Here is a 13,362-nt window from a genome sequence, read left to right on the forward strand (position 1 = left end):
TTGATTGATTTTATTTTATTTTATTTTAAACATTTTAACCAGATTTGAATTTTCTTGGTGGTGAGAAATGGTAAGAAAGATTATGGAGAAAAACATTGCTTTCTTTTGGTTGAATCATATATATACCCTCATATTTATGGCTACATAAAATCAAGCCTTTTTTCCAGGTAACTAGGTGTAAAAAAATGCTGCTAAAAGACATTATCATTCTATAGAAATTTTTACTGTGTTGATGAATAAGCCCAAGCCTAGTTACATCTTGGTGGGGTCAATGACCCTGCCCATGAACAAAATGGTATTGGTGACCTCATGGTAGATGAAAAAGAAGAACGGCCGGTCGACAACAAATCGGAGTGGCATTGACTTGGCGACAATGCCTGTTGTTGTGGCAGCAGCTGCTGTGGTTCCGGTCTCGTCTACCTCGATCACGGCTTTGTGCAGCACCTAAAGGAAATGAACATGTTTTTAAAGTGGGGTCTACCCTGAGGGAAATGAGTACGTCACGTTTTACAGTCAAGCGCACCCATCCTCCAAAACAGACATATGCATAATCATCACACTTCTTGGCTGTCCCCATCTGTTGATTATATCATGGTATCTCCGTGGTTATTTAAGAGTTAATTTTTTCCTCCCGGCAAGTTGGAGGAAAAAACTGGAAATTTTCTGTGTAATACAAGGACCACCAGTTATATTTCTGTCTGGTGCTCCTTACCTTTTGGTTTTAATCTTATTTTCTGTTTATCTGAGAGATGTACTAAAAAGCTCAGTTATGTCTTGCTGGGGCCTGTTGGCTTTGCTCTTAACGACTAACAGAGAGATAACGCCACTGTAGTAACCATCCTTGTAACCAAAAGTCTTTCTAAAATCCCTTTTAGGTTAATGTCAGTAAAAGACAATAAATTGTCAGTAAATAGATGTAAAAGTATAATCCCAAAAAATTCCAAAGTGCCAATAAACTGCATCTTAATCTTTTCAAAGGGTCAGTACTCTGACTGTCACATGCCTCTTTTGCCCGCATCATAAAAATGTGTAATGTAACCACAGATGGGCACCCAATCCAGCAAGGTGGTGAAATGAATGAAATACATTTGATCTCCTTGCTCCTCCTTTTTTTATGCCTTCATTTGCCTTATGGAGATGAGCAAATCACAGTGTGCAGCAGCGGCTCTGACCTCAGACACCTTCAGGCCAAACTCAGTGCTTATCCCAGAGAGATTCGCGCTGTTCGTGAAAACATCACTTATGCCCAGGTCTGGTAGGATCTTGTGCATCTCGTACGACTGCTCCATCTTGAAGCGAGGCAGGTTCACCTCCATTCTCCTGAGAGCAGAAAGAGCAAATGCAGTGTAAAAACAATGGGCAAGAAGTTCCTCAGTTGTGGGTGAAGGTGAGAATTGAACCCTTTAGTTTCAGTTGGTATTTGTTCACTGTCACTACGTGCTAGTGTTGGGACTTTTATCTGTAACTGGCATGACTGATTGGGTGTCTGTTGATATGAGGCCCTAACGTTTTCTTCAGTTGTTTGAGCCAGCCTTGGAAGACCTCCGCGTTGATGTGGTCGTCAATGGCGGTGTAGTCTTCGGTTTTCTCTGGCAGCACAATAAGCATGGCAGCCCCTCCCAGATATGGAAGCTTCAGTAATCTCATTTTAAGGTTTGCATCCCTGGCCACATAGAAACTATTGTCGTTGTACATCATGGGCACCTGGACAATGTTGTATTTGTCCACATAAAAACGCTGTTTTGTTGTGGATTTTGCAATAAAAGGGAGTTCCCAATTTCCTAGGAACAAGAAAAAAAATTTTAGCACAGACATACTCAGGTTTGCAGGATTTCTTTTTTCAGCCTTGTTTTACAGATAAGATCTACTTTAGAAATAAATCAGCAAAGGTTTCATTCTATCACACTGATATGTCTTCTTGTATCCTGTTATGCCTAAGAAAGTATAAAGATTTTACAGTAACATTTGAAATGCTGAAAAAATGAAGGCTGACAAAGCCAACCTTTTAGTGATGTTACAATTTCTCAATTTCTCAATTTTTATTTCTTAAAACTAAATGAAACCGCTCACCTTGAAAGAAAATGGTGTTGACAAGGATGAGCTGAGTGTAAGGATCAATCTTACTGATCATATCTGTCACCTTGTCTCCAGTCTTGTGCTTAATGTAGTCATTAATGGTGGCCTTGCTGGTTTTGGAATTGGCAAAGTCCACGTTGAGGATATCAGCGTTGAAATATTCCTGCATCTGGTCACTGAAGGCTTTTGACACCTCAAACTGCAGCCGGACAAACAGGGCTGTTCCTTGGTTCAGCTGCAGACCGCCATCCTGGGTGATGTTGGATTGCAGCTCACGGAAGAGTTTGGCAAGCAGCTCAGGTCGTTCATCCCGGTCCAGCACGTCCAGCCGTAACCCCTTGAGTATCTGCTCGCGGGTGGAGCTCCGGGCCCCCATGGCCAACACGGAGAAGGCAGTTGACATGCACAAGGGCGAGAAGAAGATGTTGTCATCGTGATGGCTGGCAATGAGGCGGTAAAGGTCCATGGCAAAGTCTATGTTCTTCGTGGACAGCTCAGTCACGTTGGGGCTGGTCTCCTGTGTTCCACCAAACGGGGTCAAGAGGGCAGCCCATATCAGGAGGAGGATGAATGTTGTCTTCATCGTTTCACTTTGTTTTTTTCGATTCACCCTGGAAAGTCAAGACAGACTTGCTATCTGCAGTGCGCAAAAACACAGTAACCCAGGCGAGTTTGCTGGATATTTTCACTACCCGCGTGTCCTTTTTAAGAGTGGTCCTCACATTAAATATTTGACCAGTTCCTCAGGAAATGAGCGGGAACATAATTTGCGCAACAAGCCTTGGAACGCCTGGAACTGCGCACATCTGTCCCTGCTTAGTAATGCTACTGTCATATGATATATTTGCACATATTAAACAAATAATTTTTCATTCCAAATACTCTGTTCCAATGGTGACAGTGCGATCCATCTATTACACTGTGTACCAAACACAATTGCCAAACACTTACCAACATCCTTGCAATGGCTTTTAAATCTGTCCTGAATCATCCAACGCAACATGTTCTAATTACTACATAAATTCAAACCGATTACATATCTACTTGTTCAAATATGTATACGATCATATTTACATCAGAAACGTGTCTCTAACAAACATTTGACTAACGCACACTACTGCGAAAACAGCTAGACGTAGGTATTAAATAGCAATTGCTCACTGAACAAAGTACCCGTTAAATATAGAATATTATGTTTAAGAAATTATAAAATGGTAGCGTAAACTGCCCCTTGTCACCCAACCTACCTTTCAAAAGGTCTCCACTTAGTGTTTTTGGGAGGCAAAGTACAAGTTTGCTTTCGGGGTTATCTATTAACTGGATTCCAGAGACATCATGAGGCTGTTTAATTCAAAGTGCAAATATTCATAAGAATCAGAAAAACACAGGAATTACTCGCTGTACTGCAGTAACTACCTTTGCTTTCCATGGACCTCCTTGCAAAGGTGCACTTTTCGGCAGATGACACGGCAAAGATTGTCCCTCTTGCTGCACACAGCACCAGACAGCGAACACTTACACAATATTCTACTCCAGGTGGTATTTCACCCAGAAAGAGGGTGGTATTATAGGAGCTGAAAAACTGAAATCTGGTGCTTATGGATAAAAGAACATGAAACGTGGTTTCTTATCTCACTGAATTTTGTAATAGGGTTCATGAGGAAATACGCATTTCAGAACCGGAGGGTCACAGTCAAATTTTCATCTCACATTCCTGAAAACCCCTCCGTGAACCGCCACCTTACCGTGGTGGAGGGGTTTGAGTGCCTGAATGAGTCCAGGAGCTATGTTGTCTGGGGCTATATGCCCCTGGTAGGGTCTCCCATGGCAGACAGGTCCTGGATGACAGACGAGACAAAGCGCGGTTCAAAAACCCCTTATGAAGAAAAAATCAAGGCTTTCGTTTACCCCGCCCGGTATGGGGTCACCGGGGCCCCACCCTGGAGCCAGGCCTGGGGGGGGGGGCTCGCATGCGAGCGCCTGGTGGCCAGGTCTATGCCCACAAGGCCTGGCCGGGCTCAGCCCGAAGCCATGATGTGGAGCCGCTCTTCGGTGGGCTCACCACCTGCCGGAGAAACCGTAAGGGGCCGGTGCATTGTGATTTGAGCGGTGGTCGGGGCCGAGTGCCCGGCCGACCCAAACCTCGGGCGCCAACTCTGGTTTTTGGGACTTGGAATGTCACCTCACTGGCGGGGAAGGAGCCTGAGCTGGTGCGGGAAGTTGAGAGATACCGTCTAGATATAGTCGGGCTCACTTCCACTCACAGCTTGGGTTCTGGAACCACTCTTCTCGATCAAGGGTGGACTCTCCACTATTCTGGCGTTGCCCAAGGTGAGAGGCGGCGGGCGGGTGTGGGCTTATTAATAGCCCCCCAGTTCAGCCGCCATGTGTTGGAGTCTACCCCGGTGAATGAGAGGGTCGTCTCCCTACGCCTTCGGGTCAGGGAACGGTCTCTCACTGTCGTTTGTGCTTATGCGCCTAGCGGCAGTGTAGAGTACCCGGCCTTTTTAGAGTCCCTGGGGGGCGTGCTGGAAAGCGCTCCCACTGGGGACTCTGTCGTTCTACTGGGGGACTTTAACGCCCACGTGGGCAGTGACAGTGATACCTGGAGGGGCGTGATTGGGAGGAACGGCCTTCCTGATCTGAACCCGAGCGGTGAGTTGTTATTGGATTTCTGTGCTAGTCGCGGTTTATCCATAACAAACACCATGTTCATGCATAAGGGTGTCCATCAGTGCACTTGGCACCAGGACACCCTAGGTCGGAGGTCGATGATCGACTTTGTAGTCGTTTCTTCTGACCTTCGGCCATATGTCTTGGACACTCGGGTGAAGAGAGGGGCTGAGCTGTCAACTGATCACCACCTGGTGGTGAGTTGGATTCGATGGCGTGGGAAAAAGCTGGACAGACCTGGCAGGCCCAAACGCATAGTGAGGGTCTGTTGGGAACGTTTGGCGGAGGCCCCTGTCAGAGAGGTCTTCAACTCCCACCTCCGACAGAGCTTCAACCAGGTCCCGAGGGAGGTGGGGGACATCGAGTCTGAATGGACTATGTTCCATGCCTCCATTGTCGGGGCGGCGGTTCGGAGTTGCGGCCATAAGGTCTCCGGCGCCTCTCGTGGCGGCAATCCCCAAACACGGTGGTGGACACCGGAAGTAAGGGATGCCGTCAAGCTGAAGAAGGAGTTCTATCGGGCCTGGCTGGCTCATGGGACTCCTGAAGCAGCTGACAGGTACCGACGGGCCAAACGGAGCGCGGCTCTGGCAGTCGTCGCGGCAAAAACTCGGGCCTGGGAGGAGTTCGGTGAGGCCATGGAGGAAGACTTTCGGTCGGCCTCAAAGAGATTCTGGCAAACCGTCCGGCGACTCAGAGGGGGGAAGCGGTGTTCCACGAACACTGTTTACAGTGGAAGTGGTGCGCTGCTGACCTCAGCTGAGGATGTCTTCGGGCGGTGGAAGGAGTACTTTGAGAATCTCCTCAATCCCTCCGACATGCCTTCCGTAGAGGAAGCTGAGGCTGGGGACTTGGAGGGGGACTCGTCCATTACCCTGGCTGAAGTTGCTGAGGTAGTCAAAAAACTCCTCGGTGGCAAGGCTCCGGGGGTGGATGAGATCCGCCCCGAGTTTCTCAAGTCTCTGGATGTTGTGGGGCTGTCTTGGCTGACACGCCTCTGCAGCATCGCGTGGAGTTCGGGAACGGTGCCTCTGGACTGGCAGACCGGGGTGGTGGTCCCTCTTTTTAAGAAGGGGGACCGGAGATTGTGTTCCAACTACAGGGGGATCACACTCCTTAGCCTCCCTGGGAAAGTCTATGCCAGGGTACTGGAAAGGAGAATCCGTCCGATAGTCGAACCTCGGATTCAGGAGGAGCAATGCGGTTTTCGCCCTGGCCGTGGAACACTGGACCAGCTCTATATCCTCACTAGGGTGTTGGAGGGTTCATGGGAGTTTGCCCAACCAGTCCATATGTGTTTTGTGGACCTGGAGAAGGCATTCGACCGTGTCCCTCGTGGCATCCTGTGGGGGGTACTTCGGGATTATGGGGTTCAGGGCTCGTTGCTACGGGCTGTTCGTTCCCTGTATGACTGGAGCAGGAGCTTGGTTCACATTGCCGGCAGTAAGTCAGACCTGTTCCCGGTGCATGTTGGACTCCGCCGGGGCTGCCCTTTGTCACCGATTCTGTTCATTATCTTCATGGACAGAATTTCTAGGCACAGCCAGGGAATGGAGGGTGTCTTGTTTTGGTGGCCGCGAGATCTCGTCTCTGCTTTTTGCGGACGATGTGGTCCTGTTGGCTTCATCAAATCAAGACTTGCAGCGTGCAGTGGGGAGGTTTGCAGCCGAGTGCGAAGCGGCGGGGATGAGAATCAGCACCTCCAAATCCGAGGCCATGGTTCTCAGTCGGAAAATGGTGGATTGCCCCCTCCGGGTTAGGGGGGAGTTGCTCCCTCAAGTGGAGGAGTTTAAGTATCTAGGGGTCTTGTTCACGAGTGAGGGAAAAATGGAGCGGCAGGTCGACAGACGGATCGGTGCGGCGTCCGCAGTAATGCGGTCATTGTACCGGTCTGTTGTGGTGAAGAGGGAGCTGAGTCGTAAGGCGAAGCTCTCAATTTACCGGTCGATCTACGTTCCTACCCTCACCTATGGTCATGAACTCTGGATCATGACCGAAAGAATGAGATCGCGGATACAAGCGGCAGAAATGAGTTTCCTCCGCAGAGTGGCTGGGCGCACCCTTAGGGATAGGGTGAGGAGCTCAGTCACCCGGGAGGAGCTCGGAGTAGAGCCGCTGCTCCTCCGCATCGAGAGGAGCCAGTTGAGGTGGCTCGGGCATCTGTTCCGGATGCCTCCTGGACGCCTCCCTGGGGAGGTGTTCCGGGCTTGTCCCACTGGGAGGAGGCCTCGGGGCAGACCCAGGACACGTTGGAGAGACTATGTCTCCCGGCTGGCCTGGGAACGCCTTGGGGTTCCCCCAGAGGAACTGGAGGAGGTGTGCGGGGAGAGGGAAGTCTGGAGGACTCTGCTCGGACTGCTGCCCCCGCGACCCGGCCCCGGATAAAAGCGGAGGAAGATGGATGGATGGATGGACATTCCTGAAAAAGTACACGAGATTACAAACAAGAGGCTGTAGTGGAAAATGGTTTATTGATGGAGAGAGAAAAAAACTTAGCTGCAGAGAAGTAGCATTTTGTTACATGGCAATTCAGAAATGTAAGTTTTGTTATCTACCGCAAGGTTTCAGAAATCTGCAAAATAAGATGTCACAACAAATGCCCCAACCCTTACATGTCACATCAAACCTGGTCCAAACAATGTACTGATACAACAGAACATACTTTAATGCCATAAGCATGGACCCTTGATTAAAACTTTATATATGTGCAAAATTCAAGAAATGCTGAAAATATTACTTTCTCAAGTTTTTGACACTACTGTAAAAACTCACTTTTCAGTTTGGCACCACCTACATCATTCAGCAACTTAACTTTATTAGCAAATCCAATGTAAACATTTACGTCCGCACCAGCCCATGACTATTTATTGTCCCAAGCAACTTTCCTTTGATTTACTGCAGTATATAAAGTAGGTTTTGTAAAAGAACAAATAAAGCAATAAACAAATAAATGCTATAAACGGTACATCTTTTTTTCCTTTACGACGGCCACTTTCAATTACTCCTAACAGCAAAATAATCAGAACTGCATGGATCTTGCCAATGAGACTTATGTTACTGCCTCTCAAACACAACCTTCTTAAACGTAGGACCTGTAGAAAAAATAAGTCCCTTGAATTAATTAATACACAACTTCTCAGCCTACTTTGGATTTGGTCATGTCAGAGTAGACCAGGGAAAGCCAGGGCAAGGGTACAGGGAGCCCCCAAGACCCCAGGTGGTCCCACATGTTGGACCTCCAAAAGAGTTGTGGAAGGGCACTGCCCCCCCGGTACACTGTAAGTCAGCCCCTCTTGGAATGCCAGCCTTACTTCACCTTATTTACTCTGGTGCAAAAAGCACACTAACCTGTGTTCCTTGTCCACCTCCCCATGAATGGGGGAAAATTACAATAAATACATTGCAAATAAATATGAATTGAAGGCGCTGTGGTAGAAGGCCATTGCAGGCATGAAATAACTGCAACAGAATCCTATACCCCCCACCCCCCACACCATATTGTCACCATTGTTATGTTACACTACTGGTTACTTTATTCTCTTTAATACAGCCTGCAAGCAACTCCAGCGTGGATCAGCACTCTGGTTGTTTGCATTTTGAGAAGGCAAGGGGGAAGAAGTTGGCCCTCAAAAAGAGGTGGGGCAGCACTTGGACGGGCGTGGCAGAGAGCAGTCAATCTTAGGCTTCGTGACTCCACCTCTGCTCCCTCACTGGGCGTGCTTTGTGTCCATATCATGGGCCTGGGAACCTTTTTCTGACTCTACAACACAGAAGGGGATAAATGCATAACATCATCAATGGTGTGTACTCTAATTACAGATACTCAGCTCACAACACAAGCTGGTTAGGATCGCCAAGATCTTCAGTGTGCCGTGACGGCTGTTGGTACCTGGCCGTCCTGTGCCCTGGCTGTTCTGCTGGGGTGAGGTGGATTGCGCCTGTTGCTGGGACTGCCTGCAAGAACAACACACAGGTTCAATATAACGCCCTTTGCATCATGACACATCAAAATAAGGACAGCTAAGGGAAGTGATGGTCCACCTGTCAAAATATGCCTGTCTCCTTTTCCGTAACTCCTCTGCACTGAGCTTCTCACTCTGAGTACCTCCGGGTGTCTGAGAGGGTACGTCCTGGGCCTGAGTAGATTTAGCTGTCTGGCTGGTACCTCCATGACTGGATTCAGTGGTGTTACTAGTACCTGCAGCACCTAGAAGTGGTTGTGAAAAGAATGGCTGCAAAGTGAAACTCAGATGTGATGTACCCACACAACGTCCAGCAAGAGAAAACTAAACAGGCTAAAATTTCAGACACCATCCTGTGCCACCTGATTCTATTACTTCTGTTATAACTAGACAGGAGCACTCCTGAAGTCCCTATGCAGTCTTGGGTGATTTGTAATGTTCCATACCCAACATGCTTAACTGGATGGCCCTGCGTAAGTCAGCTTCTTCATCCTCCACCTCCATATCCTGTCGGCTCAGGGCGAGGGCCCTTCGTAGTTCTTCTTCATCCTCATCCACTATGCCCTCCTCTAAGCCCTGTCCCACCTCCACTGACCTCTGCAGTGACATACTGTGGCAGAAGAGAGAGTCCAATGAACTGCAGCTGCAGGTTTTAATAAAGAGGACAATATTCGATACTCTCTGAACAAAAGAAATCAGATCGAACAATGCCAAAAAAGGTCTTTTTTTTTTTTTTTTAAATAGAGATGAACATAAGCAAAACAGATTGTGAGGAAACACTTACAGGGAAACACACACCTAGAGGCTAAACAAGACCACTGCTATCTTGCTTTCAATGTGCTGGCCCCTGACCCTTAGCTCTCCTACCCCTGGCTGCCCCTGGACTGGGCTGCAGCCTCCTCTCCAATCAGCCTGGGCCTCTGCCGTTGCTCAACTCTCATGATCCGCAAGATCTGTTCAGCCTCACAGTCAGGCAGGTTGCCCCGGATCACGAATATGGAATACCCTGAAGAAGCCAATAGCCATGCACCACACAGGTTATCCCAGAAGCAACAAACTTCCTTACAAGTATGTTTATAAGACCTGCCTGTAGTGCAGAAAACTTCATCCTGTTATTTAAACATCTATCTGCATTTGATTTTCTCATAAGGGAATTTACTGTTTTCACAGGTAGTATGTTCAGTAACATATGTTTAGTTGCTTTACCTTCTTGTTGTAGCTGTGCTAGGAACAGAGCCAAATATGTATCTGATATCAGTTCTGGGCCCGTCAATAAGGAGTTCAGATTAAACCACTGCACAGAGGGGGAAAAAGTTAAAAACAACCCTTCTAGAAGATGTTAGACCAAGCAATAGATTACTTTAAACTTCAAACGTTAAAATTGGCATTATAAGCAAATGAGACGGGTGACACTCCTAGCTTTTCAGTAATCCACCTGTTGTCCAAGTTTCCGCACTGTAAACCAGTGTTCCTTGTAGTTGCAGATAAACGCCTTTTCATTTCTGCAAACAAATGAAAAATACAGTATTTCAAGAAACAAAAATCATGTATCTTAAATTGGTTGCTGTAAAATGCATGGGGAAGCCAGACAGCAGGATTAGATGACAAGAAGAATACAAAAAGAGTACTACTCTAGAAATTTGCACCTGTACACTAACAGTAATATATGCAGTTCCTTAACTACTGCATGCAGTAGAAACCCAGGAGAAAATGTAAGCATGTGGTCACTTCATGATGCTGTTATTCAAACACTTCTGTGTTCTTACATTGGGTCTATCATTAGCTGTTGGTACTCGCGGCTGTTGAAGAGAATCAACTCCAAGCCCCAAACCCGTAGTGCATTACTGATAACCTGAAAAAGAACAAAGGCGTAATACTGCATTTCCAACCAACACAATGCAACTTATCACAGTAACTAACTGATGATAGCGTTTACTATCATGACAGTAAGATCCAGAATTTATCTCTGTCTCTGCAGGACACGTCAAGTAATCTGGTCTGAAGAGATGGTTTGGCCTGTGACTCACTTGGATGGAAAAGAAGCCGCTGTCATCCATGTTCCCTGATGGTTGCTGTAGAAAATATTGAAAGATTTGGAAAGAGGGGCAAGAATGAATGTCAACAATTAGCTGAAATTATAAATGCTACCTGAAGGGGAAACACTTCTGTTCCTACACAGAAACCACATAAAACACCAACATGTAGTCAACCTGCATTATAATCGCCCCTATCTTGACCTCACTGGAGAAATACCTGTAAGAATGTCCTGTACTCTTCGCTGGTCACTCCTCCCTCAGCCATCCTGATGCGCTCCTCCTCATCCAGCTGATGTGCAATGGAGGAGAGCTCCACTGGGGTGAAGTACTCTCCCTGGAGCAGGTTGTTCAGGCAGTGCTGGGCGCACAAGGAACCCTCTTGCTGCAAGTAACACTTACTTCTAAATGAGCGCAATCATGTCTCGAATCAGCTAAAGAGTTCCCTCATACAGCAAGCATGATTCATTCCTGAATTTCACTCACACTAACATTAACGGCTTGTTCAAGTCCGAGTTACAGCGACACCACGAAAACGGAAGGTGCAATGGTAGTTAGGTTACACCCGGGACCATATGCCAATCCATCCCAGTGGAAGTAGACACACAGGCTCATTCGATCACAATCACACACCAGTCCCTGGAACACATGTCTTTGAACTGTGGGAGGAAACCAGAGCCGGAGAAGAAAACCATGCAAACTCTGCACAGACTCAATCAGATTAGAATCCACACACAAACTGTCAAGTCACTGCGAAGCAGCAGCGCTATGCCACTCTTCCACCCTCATTGATGCTCACAAAGTGAATCCTTATAAAACAAACAAACACATATATCAGAGTGGTACTAGCAAGGAGTTTCTTGCAACGTAATTCATCACTTGTAACCCTCGTAACTCATTTCTGCTGAGATATTTGTAAAGTACAATTTGCAATGAAAAATCAAATCTCACAAAGTAATTCATTGATATTCCCTTTCGAGACAATTCTACGCATTTTATCTCTTCAGTTTTAAACCGATAGTTAAGGCTTTCCTTTGCCTTTTCGATTTCCTTTTGCACTTTCTCAGTTTTTTTAAGCTTTCGGGCCTATTATTACGATAGACGACGGCTTTACGGTACGAGGAAAAAGTCACAAGAATTCCGCGAGATGCTCGCAAGCGGACACAAGGCTACGAGTCGGCGGAGACGGGCGGGAGAAGCCGAGCCACGCGGACGAAGGAGGCTCCTTGCCTCGCGTGGCTCTCATCTCCAAGGTTCCTATTTTGAATCCAAATTTTGGTTCTTGTAAGGGATAATTTCACGAGACAATGCAAGTCATGCAGGTCACAAATTAAAAACCCTCGCAAGTCTGAATTCTCATGAGTTTCTTATGCAAGGGGAGCCTCTCCAGTCAACTATATACTTTCCTCCACTTTTCTATTCCTACAGCTTCCTTTTCTATTATATATGCATCCACACACAACCTAATTAACAACCTTCCTATTCATTTATATGCAATAATTATTAATATGAATTAAAGAATATAAAAAACTATTTGTATACAATAATTTGTTCTGATTATCTAAAATATAATTATATATTCTAAATTACGTGCCTGTATTATATTTCCAATCATATACTGAGTTACATAGTATAGAGTCACTATATTATCTGTGTATAATATTGTACAGTTTAGCTCAACAACTTGAATAAATTGAAAAGAGACAGAAAGGGTTCTTTATGGAACGAAAGATGCTCAGAAATTTGAAATGAGACTGATGTGAAGCGACAGGGAAGTGATTTAGTTACTGGACTGAAACCACCAGGCGTTAGTTTAGACTAAACTAAAGTTTAGTTTAGTTTGAAAACCTCCCTAAACAGGTTACTGGCGGCACGAGGGGGGTTAATGTTCAGCCACGTGATAAACGGATTTTTCGCGTTTCTGTTACTGAACTGAACTAGTTGAGTACTTTACCACACACACTGTAGTGTAAAGTGTAAAACTGTGTACACAGCGAGTGGCACATCTTTTTACCACCACGGTTTTCAATCAATGAACACATCATCATGATGATTTGTTTGTACTTTGTAGAACATTCTTTGTAAAAAGCAGCGCTTCAGTGTTTTCGCCCATTTCCTGCGGACATGGCCGTGACCCTAAATATCCATATTGACACAACCTAAGCGTTGCTCCACTGTGTGTGTTTGTTTATAACTAGTTGTATGATAACGCTAACTAGCTCCACCAAAAATTCCAGAGCAGTTCTTACGGCCCTGTTTTTAGTGGCTATTAATCGAGCCCGTGACCTTTCAGCGGACATTCCCGCTTCTCGACGGAGCCCCACTTAACGACAGCGCTAACACAGCGCCGCGCGCGCCGGTGACAACACACAAGTAACGGAGCGGCTTACTTTCTCATGGAAGATGGACTCCATACTCGGCTTTTCTGTGTAACTTCGTCCTTTGAACTTCAACCCCCAAGAGTTCAAGTGAAGGCAGCCAATCGGCGCTCCGCTTGTCATGAGCCACGTGACTCTGTGTGCGCGCGCGCCAACCGGGGGATGACTTGATCTTGGGGGTATGTCTTTTGATTAATCCATTGACTTTTAATACATGTACACATTTAATAATTATAATTT

General features: G+C 46.4%; 2 protein-coding genes across 5 annotated transcripts; both read right to left on the bottom strand.

Moving 5' to 3' along the window:
- Positions 1-204: 204 nt before the first annotated feature.
- On the bottom strand, positions 205-3,510 carry serpina10a (serpin peptidase inhibitor, clade A (alpha-1 antiproteinase, antitrypsin), member 10a). 3 transcript variants are annotated; one of them, XM_018727845.1, is made up of 5 exons: positions 3,493-3,510; positions 2,071-2,687; positions 1,508-1,781; positions 1,173-1,320; positions 205-444 (listed from the first exon to the last, which is right to left on the bottom strand). In XM_018727845.1, the coding sequence occupies exons 2-5, from the start codon at positions 2,657-2,659 to the stop codon at positions 253-255; spliced, it is 1,203 nt and encodes a 400-aa protein (XP_018583361.1). In that variant the 5' UTR covers positions 2,660-2,687; positions 3,493-3,510; the 3' UTR covers positions 205-252. The 3 variants fall into 3 exon arrangements, with proteins under 3 accessions (XP_018583361.1, XP_018583359.1, XP_018583360.1); XM_018727843.1 differs by lacking the exon at positions 3,493-3,510 and adding an exon at positions 3,324-3,405; XM_018727844.1 differs by lacking the exon at positions 3,493-3,510 and adding an exon at positions 3,028-3,044.
- A 3,694-nt stretch (positions 3,511-7,204) lies between these two features.
- Positions 7,205-13,201, bottom strand: atxn3 (ataxin 3). Of its 2 annotated transcripts, XM_018727814.1 has the most exons (11): positions 13,135-13,201; positions 10,965-11,129; positions 10,739-10,783; positions 10,478-10,563; positions 10,147-10,213; positions 9,918-10,005; positions 9,579-9,717; positions 9,158-9,321; positions 8,791-8,956; positions 8,639-8,703; positions 7,205-8,509 (listed from the first exon to the last, which is right to left on the bottom strand). In XM_018727814.1, the coding sequence occupies exons 1-11, from the start codon at positions 13,156-13,158 to the stop codon at positions 8,457-8,459; spliced, it is 1,062 nt and encodes a 353-aa protein (XP_018583330.1). In that variant the 5' UTR covers positions 13,159-13,201; the 3' UTR covers positions 7,205-8,456. The 2 variants fall into 2 exon arrangements, with proteins under 2 accessions (XP_018583330.1, XP_018583331.1); XM_018727815.1 differs by lacking the exons at positions 9,158-9,321; positions 9,579-9,717.
- Between the last annotated feature and the right edge of the window lie 161 nt (positions 13,202-13,362).

The sequence above is a fragment of the Scleropages formosus genome, chromosome 15, assembly GCF_900964775.1.
Source record: "Scleropages formosus chromosome 15, fSclFor1.1, whole genome shotgun sequence".
Classification (NCBI taxonomy): Eukaryota; Metazoa; Chordata; class Actinopteri; order Osteoglossiformes; family Osteoglossidae; genus Scleropages; species Scleropages formosus.

What these genes read in the sequence shown, in the direction of transcription:
- serpina10a (XM_018727845.1), bottom strand. Translation starts at nt 2,659, where the DNA reads ATGAAGACAACATTCATCCTCCTCCTGATATGGGCTGCCCTCTTGACC. An exon ending in CTCAAACAACTGAAGAAAAC is followed by an intron (nt 1,321 to 1,507) that starts GTTAGGGCCTCA and finishes TTCTGCTCTCAG; the next exon opens with GAGAATGGAGGTGAACCTGC. An exon ending in TTGGCCTGAAGGTGTCTGAG is followed by an intron (nt 445 to 1,172) that starts GTCAGAGCCGCT and finishes CATTTCCTTTAG; the next exon opens with GTGCTGCACAAAGCCGTGAT.
- atxn3 (XM_018727814.1), bottom strand. Translation starts at nt 13,158, where the DNA reads ATGGAGTCCATCTTCCATGAGAAA. An exon ending in AGTACAGGACATTCTTACAG is followed by an intron (nt 10,784 to 10,964) that starts GTATTTCTCCAG and finishes TATTTTCTACAG; the next exon opens with CAACCATCAGGGAACATGGA. An exon ending in CAGTCCAGGGGCAGCCAGGG is followed by an intron (nt 9,322 to 9,578) that starts GTAGGAGAGCTA and finishes CTTCTGCCACAG; the next exon opens with TATGTCACTGCAGAGGTCAG.